Source organism: Mesoplodon mirus (genome assembly GCF_964341445.2).
Source record: "Mesoplodon mirus genome assembly, chromosome: 1".
Taxonomy (NCBI): domain Eukaryota; kingdom Metazoa; phylum Chordata; class Mammalia; order Artiodactyla; family Ziphiidae; genus Mesoplodon; species Mesoplodon mirus.
The window spans coordinates 77,685,458-77,700,161 of record NC_138976.1 but is presented as its reverse complement, the minus strand read 5'-3'; the positions used below and the strand labels follow the sequence as shown (position 1 = coordinate 77,700,161).

General features: G+C 34.9%; 1 protein-coding gene across 1 annotated transcript in view; it reads left to right on the top strand.

The window, feature by feature from the left end:
- PTAR1 (protein prenyltransferase alpha subunit repeat containing 1) overlaps positions 1–13,874 on the top strand; it is a gene marked incomplete at its 5' end in the record, with an annotated part of 47,777 nt that extends 33,903 nt beyond the window's left edge. The window contains 2 exons of the mRNA XM_082634305.1: positions 2,348–2,652; positions 4,793–13,874. Coding sequence (XP_082490431.1) covers positions 2,348–2,652; positions 4,793–5,135 — 648 coding nt within the window. The 3' untranslated portion in view covers positions 5,136–13,874. The remainder of the gene's footprint in view (positions 1–2,347; positions 2,653–4,792) is intronic.
- Positions 13,875–14,704: the final 830 nt, after the last annotated feature.

The following is a 14,704-nucleotide window of genomic DNA, read 5'->3' as shown; positions in this document are numbered from 1 at the left end:
AAGTGGGAGAATCTACATAACGTGGCTATCACAAGTGCTCATACTAATTGATCAACAAACACTGGCTGTTATATTAAATATGGGAGTTTGGTATATAAAAATACCATTTATAATAGTGAAAAACTGGAAACAGTCTAATCCTCTAGTAACAAGGGATTGGTTACATTACAGTCCATCACAAAGTGGAATATTTTATTGCTACTAGAAATTATATTCTAGAAGATTATTTAAAGAAAAATGTTCATTATAGGTTAAGGATATAAAACTAAATTAGAGATGGGCCTACTACAATTTTTTTTATATGTTATTAGCATTGAATGATATTTAATGTGTTTAGAACAGTACCTGGTGTATTGTAAGTGCTCAACAGATATTTATACACACAAACAGTGCTGTTAGAGATATATTTTCTTATATTTTCTATAAGCATGCGTTTTCTAGTCAGAAAAAAAGAAAGATTAGAGAATAAAGAATGTTTACCAGTGCTAGGGAGTGGAATTATGAGAGGTTTTAATTTTCTATTTTTTGTTCCCTGTGATGTTTGTGTGTTTCAGTGGACATATACTGAAGTAAAATTTTAAAATAGTCTAATTTTTGAGGGTGGGGTGGAAGGAAACAGTCACAGTTGAACAGAGTTCATTACTACTAGCCAATTGAAAGCTGATACCGTGTGTCACCTGAAAAAGCACATAGGGTCATTTCTCCAAAAAAGATATACAAATGACTAAGAAAGACATGAAAAGATGTTCAACATCATTAACCACTGGGGAAATGCCAATCAAAACAACAGTGAGATACCATTTCACACACTAGGATGACTAAAATAAAAAAGACAATAGCAAGTGTTGACAAGGATGTAGAGAAATTGGGACCCTTATACATTGGTGGTAGGAATGTGAAACGGTGCAGCCACTGGGGAAAAGTTTGGCATTTCCTCAAAAAATTAAACATAGAAACACCATGTATGACCCTACAATTCCACTGCTAGGTATATATCCAAAAATATCGAAAGCATGTGTTCATACCAAAGCGTGTATGAGAATGTTCATAGCAGCATTTCTCATAAAAGCCAAAAAAAGAGTAATACCCCAAATGTCCAGTACCTGAGGAATAGAAAAACAAAATATGGTATATCCATACAGTGGTCTGTTATTCAGCCATAAAAAATGAATGAAGTTCTGATAAATACTATAATATGGTGAACCTTGAAAACATTATGCTGATTGAAAGTAGTATTCCATTTATATGACATATTCAGAATAAGCAAAGCAGATTAGTGGGTGCCAGAGGATAGGGGGAATGGGGAATTAGAGGACTCCTAATAGGAATAGGGGTTGTTTTGGAGATGATGAAAATGTTTTGAAATTATAATCATCAGAGGTAGGCAAATCAAAACCACCTCACTCCTCTCAGAGTGGCTGTCATCAAAAAGTTTATCATCAAAAATAACAAATGTCGGCAAGGATGTAGGAAAAAGGGAACCCTATTACACTGTTGGTGGGGATGTAAATTGGTGCAGACACTACGGAAAACAGTATGGAGGTTCCTCAAGTAACTAAAAATAGAACTACCATATGATCCAGCAATCCCACTCTTATTTTTTCATAAATGCTGCTTTTCTTTTTATCATTCCATTTGAAATTCTTTATAGATTTAAAGAATTCACTGCTGAATTTTGTCTTACCTACTTAAAAAAGCCATTTATCATTGATGTTAAGTAAGTTTGAGACAGATAGTGAAAGTCATGAGCACTTGAAAATTCCTGTTATTCTTGCACCATGTTTTTGTAGTAAGCCCTTAGAATTAAGTAATGAACAAAACAGACATGGTCTCTGCCCTGATGACACAGTGAAGAAGAAATAATTACATTGAGTCTATTGTTGAACAAATAGTAAGTTAGGTATAATACAGGTTCATTAAATGCAAAAGAAAGTTTCCATCACAGTGATCTCTGAACTTATATTTTCCCTTCAATATAAGCATTACTTGAAAATGAACACCCAAATGTCTATCATTATTTTAGAACCTGGCTTTTCTATGTGTGTGCCAATCAGAATGTGATCAAGGTCTAGGGAAAGGTCCTTAAATTCTGCGGCAGTAAAAAAAAAAAAAAAAAAAAAAAAATCAATTACTTATAAAAGAAAGGGAAAATTAGAATTTACTGAGCTTCCACTAAGTGCAAGCTTCCACTAAATGACAAAACTGTGTTGGACATTATATACAAAATATTGGTAGGAATGGCATTGTCAAAACAAGAAATGAATCAAAAGAGAAATCCAAAGCATTAATGGAGAAAGTAAAACCTTTGGCAATTCCTCATTTCACTTCCCTTTTTTCTTCCTACAAGATTCTTCTTGATGAACTATCTTCTACTAAACACTGGGCATCTATGCATGTTTCAGACCACAGTGGATTTCACTACCGCCAGTTTTTATTAAAGTCTTTGGTTAGCCAAACTGTGGCAGATGGTTCTGTATTGGAGCAAAATACCTTGAGAAGTAAGCCAGCTATAGTTCTTCCAAAAGATGAAGAAGCAGTGGCTTCAGCAGAGGAATCAAGGATAAATCTTCCCCATCTTCTAGAAGAAGAAGTTGAATTCAGCACTGATCTTATTGATTCCTACCCAGGACATGAAACCCTTTGGTGTCATAGGTAAGAGAAGGGAAGATCTATTTCCTGCATAAAACTGTGTGTGTCCTTATGAGAGGTACAGAAGGTCTTACATCTGACTCGTGCCTACTTGGGTAAATATGGTAATCTGATTGTGGAACTTTGCCTGAGTGCTTCAGAGGAGTTTGTGTTACCATATACTCCTCCTCATGGTCATGATCAATATGAAGTTCCTCATGCAGATCTTTGCCAACGGCTTAAGATGGTGGCGTTCATCCTTGACTGCACCACAGAATAAGGTGTGTTACTTTCAAACTAAAGAAAGTTTCTGGACTTCCTCCTTGGAGATCCTAATACTTAGCATATCTGGGATGGAATGCTGCCATCTGTTTTTTAAAATATAAAGAAAAAACCCTAACAGGTAAATTTGATGCACAGTCAGGGCTGAGACCATTGATTAGACCCTGAGAATAGTTAGGCATTTTTATTGTTCTTCCCAACCATGATGGCCTGCAGATTAATTTACCTTAAGTATAATCTCTTGACACTTTTTGCTTTTTTAAAGTAAAATGGACTTTGGGAGTGAATCAGGATTATTAGGAAGGAGTGAAAGATGGTTAGCAACCTCATAACTTGAGTTTTAAGAACCTTTGACTGTACTTTTCATGTTGAAATGAAATCCAGGTTTGGGAACCCCCGATTGATTTATTTTGGATTATCATTTAGTTGGAGGCATCTCTGGCATTGTATCTACAGATTTTACTTCAAGTTACAGGATTCTGTTTGTAGACAAAAGAGTTGCCTGTGTTAGGCAGGAGGTAGGCATTTTAAATACTTGTGTATTTTTTAAGTTAAATGTGATTTGTTCCCTTTTTCCAGTCTAAATATATTTGGAAGATACATTAGAAGATGGAAGACAGTCCTCCTCTTTGGCATCTTCATAAATACAGAATTTTCTTTTTCCCTTAAAAACAAAACATTTTTATTCCACATTTTTAGGAGAGAAGATAGATCTTGACTTGCATGTTTTGCTGTTAACAGATTTTTTATTGCTGTTTTATATTTAGACACATTAATAGCAAGACTCAAAGAATATTAAAAATTATATTTGTGTTTGAGAGAGAGCTAGATCATTAGGACAGAAACTTTGTTTATATAAAGATTAATTGGAGTTTGGAGTGGGGAGAAGAGACAGTTGGGATGACCTGTATATTACAGGAATGAATTATATTTTCTACTGATTCAGTGCCCTTAAGCAGCTTATCAGCCCTTTTAAGATTTGTCCTCTGTAAAATGGGTATTATATGCTCCTTTGTCTGCTCCCAAATAAGCTGGGAAAATGAATAGAATTCTCTTTTAAGGGCTTAGAGTTGTTAATATGAATGATGAAGTATAACAACCTAGAAACTACCTAAGGTAGTTTACCTTATTTCATACAGAGATGTGCACCCCTTTGAGTCACAATTTTTGGAAATTAGGCACATGGATCTTCATTTTTAACAAATAGCTCCAGATGATATTAAGGGCAGGAGAACTCTCCTTAGAGGAAGAACAGGAACTGTGTCTTTTAACATACTTTTCTTAGAGCCCAGCACATCCCCTACTGCATGTCGGTGTTTAATAAGACTATAGTGCTGGATTTAGGGGAGAATTCAGAGGGTTTCTAAGATAATAAGTCCAACCACAGCAGTTCTGTTCTTATTAAAGAAAGTATTGGATAGAGGCCATACACTAAGCCTCTAGAGGAGCTATTTAATTCTCTTGTTTCTGAAAATCACTTGTCTTTTAGGATATCAATGAGGTTAATTTTTGGTTTTGTTTTATATTTTAATTTATAGCAGAGATTGAGCTAAGACCCATTTCTAGTTTCATATTATAGTAACAAGGTGTCATAACTCCAAGTGATTGTCATCGTCTCAGTCAATTTTTTTTAAACACCTTCGGGGTAGTATTCTTTCTCACAAACCAGTAATCTGGGTTTGTGAGACTCTGTCCAAATACCCAGAGACTACATCTTAACTATTCTTCCTCCTTCCCCCAGATAGCTCTGGGTTACGAAGGGGTCACTGAACTGAGTACTGTATGTTTTAAAATTATCGACTTTTTTGTTTTTTCTGAAAAGCTTGACTTTGTGATGTGATTTTTCTTTTTCTATTCTCTTCCTTCCCCTCCTCTTTCACAGGCGGCATGTTTTCTACCTTCAGCATCACTTAAGTGGTAGGTTTCCTCACAGCGTGGTCCAGTTGTCACCTGCAGACAGCCCAGGGGGGACTTTGAGTGACTTGCACCTCATCCCAGCAGGACCGCATACATCTCAGGCAATGGAGGTGGATGGACTCAGTGACTCTAGCAAGCAAGGCTATTCCCAGGAAACCAAACGCCTGAAGCGGACCCCTGCTCCAGACTCCCTGGGTGTGGAAATGGAGCACAGGTTCATCGATCAAGTATTGTCCACCTGCCGGAATGTGGAGCAGGCCAGGTTTGCCAATGCATACAGGAAATGGCTGGTTACATTGAGTCAATGAAAGAGGTGGATTAGTCCTGCAAGGTTCCCCTTTTAGTGCAATATTGCTTTCCTTTCTTATTTACATAGTTGCATGAACTGTTTGCTATTATTGTCTAACTATATGTGCTTCATCTTTAGGTTAAAAGTCCATAGTAAATCTTTCATTTTATTTATTTTGTTAAGAACTGGCATTCCTTTGGGGATAAAATAATTGTGTAGTTCCTTCCTGCTGAACAGTGAGTCTTAATTTTTTTCTTTTAAACTTCTCATCCTTTATATTCCTATACTTGAGGCTTTTCTCATTTGGTTCTCCAGATTGGTTCACACACACCTCAACCCACCTCAGTGTGGTTGTTGCATAGGCTAGTTTTTTTTTTTTTTAATTAAAAATTTATGTTGTAGTTTAGCTTAAGAACAATACAAATTCAAAATTACTTGATCTAATTGTTGTTTTGAGAATCAAATGGCCAGATGGATGGATGTGTGAAAATACACACCATTTCTCTTTCTCTAGTATGTTCTACTCAAGTCATAGACCAACATAACCAAAGTCAGAAGTATTGGAATTTATATGAACTACATGCTTCCAATATAGTCCATTTTAAAAATGGTTATTTTTTAAAAAACTAATTTTAAGAGTTTATGTAATTGTAGTGGAAAATTATTTTTACTACTAGCTTTGATAGGTTGTTTTTACCTCAATTAAAATCAATTTAAAAAAAACCTAGAATGCTGTTTTTAGTTATTACTACTTACTTTCCTCCAAATTCACCATGAAAAATGGGAGGCTTATGCATAGAAATGTGTCCATTAAAAATCTTCCTTTTTAAAATTTAAGTTATTAAGGATACACTGGATAAACTATAAAGTTTTTGTGAAGTGATTATTAAAAGTTTACTGGCAAAGGCCAGGGGGGATGAATAGTTTTGAAGGTTAGTTCTTCAGTCTTTATTTTAAAAAATAAAACAATTTAAAAACTTTGATACTAAATTTATCAGGGACAAGGTACCAAAGTATCCACCTTTTAGCTGTATCTTATCTTTTCAGTAATAAGGGCTGGGTTTTTCAGGTAGGTGAGGCAGGTGTGGGGAAAGTGCCAGGTAATGTCTAATGTCTTAATATGAAAGAATGCTTTGCATTTCTTCTTTCCACACACCTTCCTCTTTATTTTCTTTTCCCATTCCATTTTTTTGTCATCTCCACTTTTGTATATTTTTCCTTATCTGTTGTATTTCATGGATGTGTACTAAACATAATCTCCTCTCTGTTTCCAGTTAATTCCATACCCCATTAAACACATGCACACATACACACACACACAAAATATGAATATGAACTGCCCCGCTAAAAGTTCCCCTAATGATGGAAGTTGTCTATTATCCTGTGTGTGTTTGAAATGTAATAGTGGCAGAAACAAGTGTGACCACTATGCTTTGCCTGTTTTCCTCTTTATATGCTAGGTCACCTGTAGGGTGAGAAGACAGATGTAGCGAAAAGCAGACCTCTCCTATACCACTGTTATGGAGACTCTGGACTTGAGTGAGGAGCATTCCTTTAAGGGAAAAGAATAGGTCCTTTACTTGTACATCATGATTTTGTTGAGTGGCAAACTGTCGAGTGAGACTTAACACCAAAAAAATTGTCTAGACTGGTCCTTGTAGACAGAAGCTGCCTGCCCTTCTCTCTTAGGGCAAAAATTACCCTTTTTTAGCTTTTTTATAGTATTTAGGTGAGAAAATGATTGGCATTATGAGCATAATTCTATGATCCTTTGTGTACAAAGCATATTTTGATTCAAATACCTCAAGGTCTACCTAGACCTCTATGGATAAAACTATTAATTTATGATTTTTAGCACCTGTGGGGCTTGGGAGGCAGACTACACACAGATGACATGGAAGATTCAGCACATTCCACTAATATATGTTGCCAAATTCTGGCCTCACTCAGTATTACCATTCTTCCAAGCATCATTTTAAGTATCCCAAGTAGTAGGGCTTCTTATGCTTTGATGTGAGAGTGTCGAGACATGAATACAGACAATCCTCTGTGAAACATCAGCTAAATTTGATAATGCTCCACATCTTTTTATACCTTCCACAGAGTCTCTTGCCCTTCTTTGATGTTAACTGCCTTCATGTGTTTTAAGTCTCTTAACCCACCCTTACATGAAGCCATGCAGTCCTTTAATATATCTTGGTCTCCTGTCTTCCTAATAGCTTTAAGTAGGGAGTAAAAATACAAATATCCAAAGGATACTGTTTATATCTGACTTTTGTGTGCTGCTTTATTTCTAAAATTTGCAGTTTTCAAGTGTTCATTCACTGAAAAACCTAGTATTGCCCTGGATGGTTGTATTTTTTCCCTAAATGGTTGACATCTAAACTCGCTAGCTGTAGCATGATATTATCTCTTGGACTGAATGAGCTCATGCAGTGGAAAGGATGTGTCTATTTTTAGGGACTCATTAGTCTTCACTTATTTTTCTATAAATATGTCATTGTTAAAGGAAAAGATGATTTAGATTGACACAAATGTCATCCATCTTTCACTGGAAGAATTGTAGGCCATCCTGTGGATCAAGAATACTACTGACAAGCAAAAAAGCAATAAGATCTGTAAATATCTCTACCACTACCCCTCCCCAACCTGACTTTTTTTTTTTTTTAAGTGTACCTATTTTGGTAACATGGTGTTCCCAGATTCTGTGTGCCTTGCACATTGTAAGGACTCATTAAATATTTATTAAATTTATGAATGATTAACTGAAGATGAGAAAGATCGATCATGAGTGATGCATAGAGTGAGTTATGATTGAGAAATTGATGGAATAGAGCAATGGATTGTGAATGAATGATGTACTCTGCCTTCATGATACTTAGGGGGAGCTATTGCATATAAAATAAGTTAATTTAGATTTTCTTCCTTCATTAAACTACTTTGTTTATGCTTGTTAAATCCCAGCCAAGAAATGCAGCTGTATAATATCAATTAACTGTACTATAATATATATTAAAAATTCATAGAAAAATGAAGAACATTTGCAAGAACACTACTTTCTATTCACTTATGATGTTGGAGGACAGATCTTGCCAATAGAGCCATAGCCACTCTTGGAGTATCTGAGGAAACTGATTTCAAAGACGTGTTGATCTGTATCTGTGCATGAGTAGTCATTTTAGACTCAAAACCCTTTGTTTTCTAGGTTTTAGCATTTTATTACCTCTTTGAAAACTCTGGGCCCAGACTTTTGAGTCATATCTCTTATTCCTATCGTACAATTCTAATTTAAATTAAAGGCTTCGTTATTTATCGGATTAAATATACAGGAGGTCACTCAAAGCCACTTAAGTCTTCAGATAAGGGCTTATGTAACAAGATGTGCAAACAAAAAAGTTCTTGGATTTTTATGTGGCATTTTATAGGAAAGCATATATGGTGGTAGGCTGTGTCATTTAGATATATTCAGGTCATGTGAATTCATGCTTGTTTAGACATACATACATGTGTGTAAAAACTTTTAATATTTTTGAGAACAAATTGTCAGCCTAGTATTTTCCTCTTAATAGCACAAGATGGTATCTGACATGAGGGCTAAATATAATTTAGGAATGCAACTACCACTTGCTATGCAGCAATCTAATTTCTACCTTAGTTCCCCTGTATTAGAGAAGATGCTAAATATTTAGTTTATCAAAGGAAGTAAGAAAACACTTTTGTTTTTGCAAAAGGCTTTTGTGAGCTTAGTTATTTTGTTACTATAAAATTACATTTTAAAACTTTAAAATATCTAAAGTATGCTAGAAAATTTGAGCAGCATTGTAACAACTGAACTCTTTGTCTTCTAAGTAAATTTCTCAAATAGAACTGTGCAAACCCTAGCACTTTATGTGCTGCCGCCTCCCTGTACTTGAGTATACTCTGTATTGTGCTCCTTTTTATTAGAGAAATTCATGGAGGCACAGGAAAGCATAGGCAAATTCAGTGTTATAAAGGCAGTGAGCAGGAAAAATCAACCCTGAGAATTCTCCTTACCATCACAGTGTCTTTTAAAAAATAACTGTATATTACTGTGTTCATTCGAGTGCCTTTCTTACTTTTTGGGGGAGCAAGATTATATTTAAGTCTAACATTTAGGTAGAAAACAAAGGATGAAAATTTTATTAAACAGTTGATTGACTCATTATTTTATTTATTCCAATTGCTAGGCATGGCCCAATGGAATATTTTATCCTTAAGTGAGTTACTGATAAGAGCAGGAAGGAAGCTTTGGTTTGCATGTCATTAGTTATCATTTTTAAGCACCCTACCAGGAAGAATTAGTTCTTTCTCAGTGACAACTAATGTTTTTGGGGTTGGAGGCCTCACATTTAGAGGATGGCATATGCATAAAGATCAGCCCCAAACCCTGTGCAGCCCATGTTTAAAGGGAAACAGTGGCACTCTGCCCTAAAAGAAATGCCATACAGTTGTCCTAAATGAATCCTTTGCCTCATCTTAAGGACTTTTAAGAACTCCATCCCAAATTTAGTCCTACGTAAGATAGTTGAGTGGGGGGAGAAATGGAACCTTAATCTTTTCAAATATTGGAGGAAAAGAGGTAAATACTGAGATGAAATTTAAAATGTGGCTTTTTATGTATTTGGGTATGGAGAGGGGAGGGATAGGAGTTCCATATTTCCAGATAGCAAATAATTGTTAATTGTAATTTCATTAAAATATATAGCTTAAGATTCCAAAGTGCTTTTCAGAGAACTGTCAAATAATGTATTCCTAATGGACAGCAATAGGTCATGTTCATAGTGGAAACAGAAAACTATTGTGTCAGTTGTGGATCTGGGGGGTAGGGACTTCAGGCTCCCAACTTTGACTTCTGTATTCTCACTAGGCCATGTTAACACTGTAAAACCAACTCTTTACTTAAAAAAAGAAAAAAAATAGCAGCAGCTTACTCTGCTGATGAAATCTTCCAATATTCTTGCTTCCAAGAATATTAGCTATATATAGCTTGTGCTTTCTGGACAATAATATGGTCCACAAAGCTAACCCTGGCATTTCTTTTTATTAATCTGTTATTATTTCTCAGGGTGTAGAAGATTTAGTAAATTTAGGACAAAATTTTATATCCAGTTGCCAAAAAAAGGCAAAAATATGCTAAGTATATTACTAGCTCTTAAAATTTTAGTATAGATAGTATTTTTTATAAACTACTACCAATGCAGTAGCTCTGTGACTGCCTCATTGTTCATCTCACTGCTTCAATCCCTATGGTTCTATTATGAATGTTCTCTTACACGTGTCTTCTACGGAAATGACTTCTGTATTGCATTATTTTCCATGTTTTGCAGAGGTAGGAGTGCTTTAGTGGACATCAATCTCAATTTTTAGAAATTCTGCTGAGAAAGTGATTACTGTTGGTTTTCAAACTGACAACTCTTTTGCTTCTTAAAACTTCAGTTTCTCTGAAAGAGTGCTTTGTGTCAGATCTTGTACACTTTCAGTATGTTGCATAATGCCTTGCACCTTGTAGGAATTCAACAGGTCAGAATTGTTAAAGGTTAGAAAGTTAAAACTAGCTTATTTATCTCTGTCTTATCATCATTGTCCACATTCTTAGCTTCAGGAGAAGTACAGTATTGTGCTTAAGATACATAATCAGGTTCAAACATACAAGGCAAAGATACACAGCTGTACAGCATTGTAAGTGCAATTTAGATACTTTTAAGGCATACATATGTGTGTGTATTCACATATATGTATATATATTAAAATGAGATTTAGAATTTCAACTTATATACTGGTTTTACAAAGAATTTTATCCAAAGAACTTTTATTTTCATACTTGCTTGAAGTGCTCCTGTTTAAAAGCAGTTTTCTTTATTAGACCAGCCCCCTCAGGCAAAGTTGGAAACCTAACACAAGTGCCCATTTGCTTGAATTAACCAGATATTGCTGTAAACTGCTTATAGTAAGTCTTTGGTTGCTTACGAACCATGACATTTTGACTTTTCTTCCATACCTTTAGGGAATCAGCCTTAATTTTATGTATGGCAGTCACTTTCCTCAAAGTACTATGCAGCATACTTCAAATGTTTATTTATCTTTATAAAGTGATCCATAATAAATTTGAGGTTTTTCAGTGTCATAGGGATGAACAATTTCACATGTCCAGATATTGACTCATACAGCATTCTGTTAGAAATGCTAATATGTTATCCTCCCTCACAAATGTCATTTTGCATTTGGAGCAGATATTTTTTTTCTTGTTGATTGAAGAATGAGTATAGGCTGAATGCAATCATAGTAGGTGCTCAATAAATATTTAGTTGATTATTGATCTAACATCAAAGTAACAGCTTTTAGAAAGGAGACTGTTGTCATCTTTGCATTGAGGAGTATATTTTTAGAGTAATATATGTTTGAAACTGAAAATTTTTCTCATTTGACATGAATTATTAGGATTATTTAGGTTGGAGTTAGTAACATGTAATAAAAATGCTGTTTATGTAGAAATGGTCTGAAGACAGGAGATGTGAAAAGTTTAAGTAGTAACTCTTTGTGCAAGGCACATTCATAAATGTGATTAAATGTCTTAATAGGCTGCTGAACTCTAGAGAGAACTGCTGTAGTCTTCTGCAATCAATTTCTATGTTGGTATATCTAGTATTATCTAGTATAGGTACTGTTTATTTCTCCCTAAATCTTGGTTACTTTCCAGTGTCTTAAAAGTAGTCATGGTAAGGTATGAAGTTATATTAAATAACTTCTACTTGTTTTTTGAGAACATGTTCAAAATGAAGGAGAAATTTTTATGAATAATGTAGTCATTTCAGAGTCTTAATTTGTGGCTTTCAGAGCATTTTTGACAGACTTTACCTAATGCAAACAGATTTAAACAGTTTAAAAACAAGCATTCCAACCTGAGCTGTGAGAAGCAGTGTGTGCAGCACAAGCATATTTAGGCATTGCCTCCTGGCGAGGTTCTTGATGCATGGCTATGACGCTGGCTTCTGACTGAGGTGACCACCGTCGGTATTGTATTTTGGTGCTTGTTGTTCCTAGGAAAATAATGGAGTATGTACTAGGTTAACTTGTTTTTGAGTTGGACAAAATAAAAGATGAGATGTTATGAATATACCAAATATTTATATCCTCTACTACAAAAAAACTAAAAAAGGAGGAGGGGAAGAAAATGATAAAAGAGCAATGATCTTTTTTTTTTTAAATAGCTTCTAAAAAACTTGTTTTCAATCCAAGTCTCTTGGACACTAGGTAGTTGCTTACTTTAACACTGAGGGACTTTAAGGGATAGTTCTTAGATACTGTATTCTGCTATTAGAATCCATTATGTGTGTTAATTTTATATTGCTTGAAGATTCTCCAGAAAATGGAGTAATTAAGTAGGTTGCAGTCAGTGTTGTTTTAAGATTTTCTTGTAGGTTATGGTTAAATGGACAAGTTACATGTATGATCTGTGGTGCAAGGTTAGATCCTGGGCATTAAAGATAAGTTTGGCTAACTTATTTTACTGAAGATACTAATTGTCTTCACTCTTAAACTATTTTCCCCCAATATAACAGTCTGCATTGAATTTCCTTTAGCTTTAACCATATTCTAGTTGATGTTTTTTAAGGATTAAATATTTTGTGAATTCTTTTTACACTTAAAATGTGTAATTGCAGAGGGATAAAAATAAATTTTGCAATAACGTACATACAGAGTGTGTTTACGGTGTTCTGAGAGTTAGTACTCCAGAGTGCTTTAAGTGTGATGCTAAGTGCTAAGGCTGATGTAATGACTATAGACCATCTGTATCAGCACTATCCAGTAGAAATAAATGTGAGCCACATATGTAATTTAAAATTCTCTAGTAGCCACATTAAAAAAGAAACACATAAAATTAACTTTAATAATATATTTTAATTAACCCAATATATTAAAAATATTATCTTTTAGATATGTAATCAGTATACAAAATAGAGGTGTTTTACCTTCTTTTTTCTCCATAGTAAGTCCTCAAAATTCAGCATGTATTTTGCACTCATGTGCATCTCAAATCTGACTAGCTACATTTCAAATACTCAAAAAGCCACTTGTGGTTGAGGGCTGCTATGCTGGACAGTGTAGATTCATAGAATACAAAGTATGGCTTTACTTTAAATTGGAGATGGTGAGGTAGGCATGAAATTATGGTATTTTAAAAATTATTTAGCATACTTAGAAAAGCATCGAACAGAATTGTCCACTCGTTTTTTTCTTTGTCTTCATTTTAAATTTTCTCTAGAAGTAGGGTCAACCAGTTTCAATTTGCCAAGCATTTTTTAAGAAGGAAGGATTCCATGCATGTAAAATACCATGATATGCTGAATATAACAACATATTATTAACAACACATTTTTCAGTGTGTTCACTAAATTCTGTCCTGTTTCTTCAAAATAATAGCTTAAATTGCATGTTAATTATATATCTGTACCTATTATTTTTATATTATTGTTATAATACAATAATATGTATTAACAAACAGCCCTCGGATTCTAATCTGCCTATGCAGCTGTCCTCCAGTACTTACTGGTACACTTATTAAGTTGTAGTAAGTGGCAGAAAAGTAGAATGAACCTTTTTTTTTCCATTATATTTGTTTTTATCATGTGACCATGTACCAAGCCAGCTATAAATTATTGTATTTCTGTAGAATATGGAAAATAGTGTTTATGTCTTGTCTTTGCTAAATGTTTGCAATTTCTAAGTAAACTTTTCATCTCCGAAAATGAGTGTTAAGTGTGATTTTTTTTTTTTTTTTTTTTTTTTTGTGGTATGTGGGCCTCTCACTGCTGTGGCCTCTCCTGTTGTGGAGCACAGGCTCCGGACGCGCAGGCCCACGGCCATGGCTCACGGGCCCAGCCGCTCCGCGGCATGTGGGATCCTCCCAGACCGGGGCACAAACCCATGTCCCCCGCATTGGCAAGCGGACTCTCAACCACTGCGCGACCAGGGAAGCCCTAAGTGTGATTTTATTTTTACTTGTGGTGGTGTTTTAAACTCAGTCTCCCAATCTGTCCTGTTTAATTGCTGTGATAGTGGTAGTTGGGTGGAGGTATGAGCTGTGTTGTCTGTGTGAAGCCAATGATTTGATTACCTACATTTGTAAAAAGAATTTAAACATATCAGTTGTGTCTAGGACATTAAAAAAAATGCCAAAATCAAATTAGAGTGGTTGTGTTTACAGTGCATTAACGATGACTAGCTGACTTGTGAAATCATCATTATGACTATGTATGCTTTTTTCCCATATATTTCAAATGAACATAGGGAGCAGGGAATTACTTGGTTATTTCAGTGTTATACCCCATGTTTTCTTTTTGTTTTTGAAATATCTTTATTGGAGTATAATTGCTTTACAATGTTATGTTAGTTTCTGCTGTATAACAAAGTGAATCAGTTATATGTATACATATATCTCCATATACCCTTCCTCTTGCGTCCCCCTTCCACCCTCCCTATCCCACATCTCTAGGTGGTCACAAAGCACCGAGCTGATCTCCCTTTGCGCTGCAGTTGCTTTGTTTGCAAATATTTTCCCCCATTCTG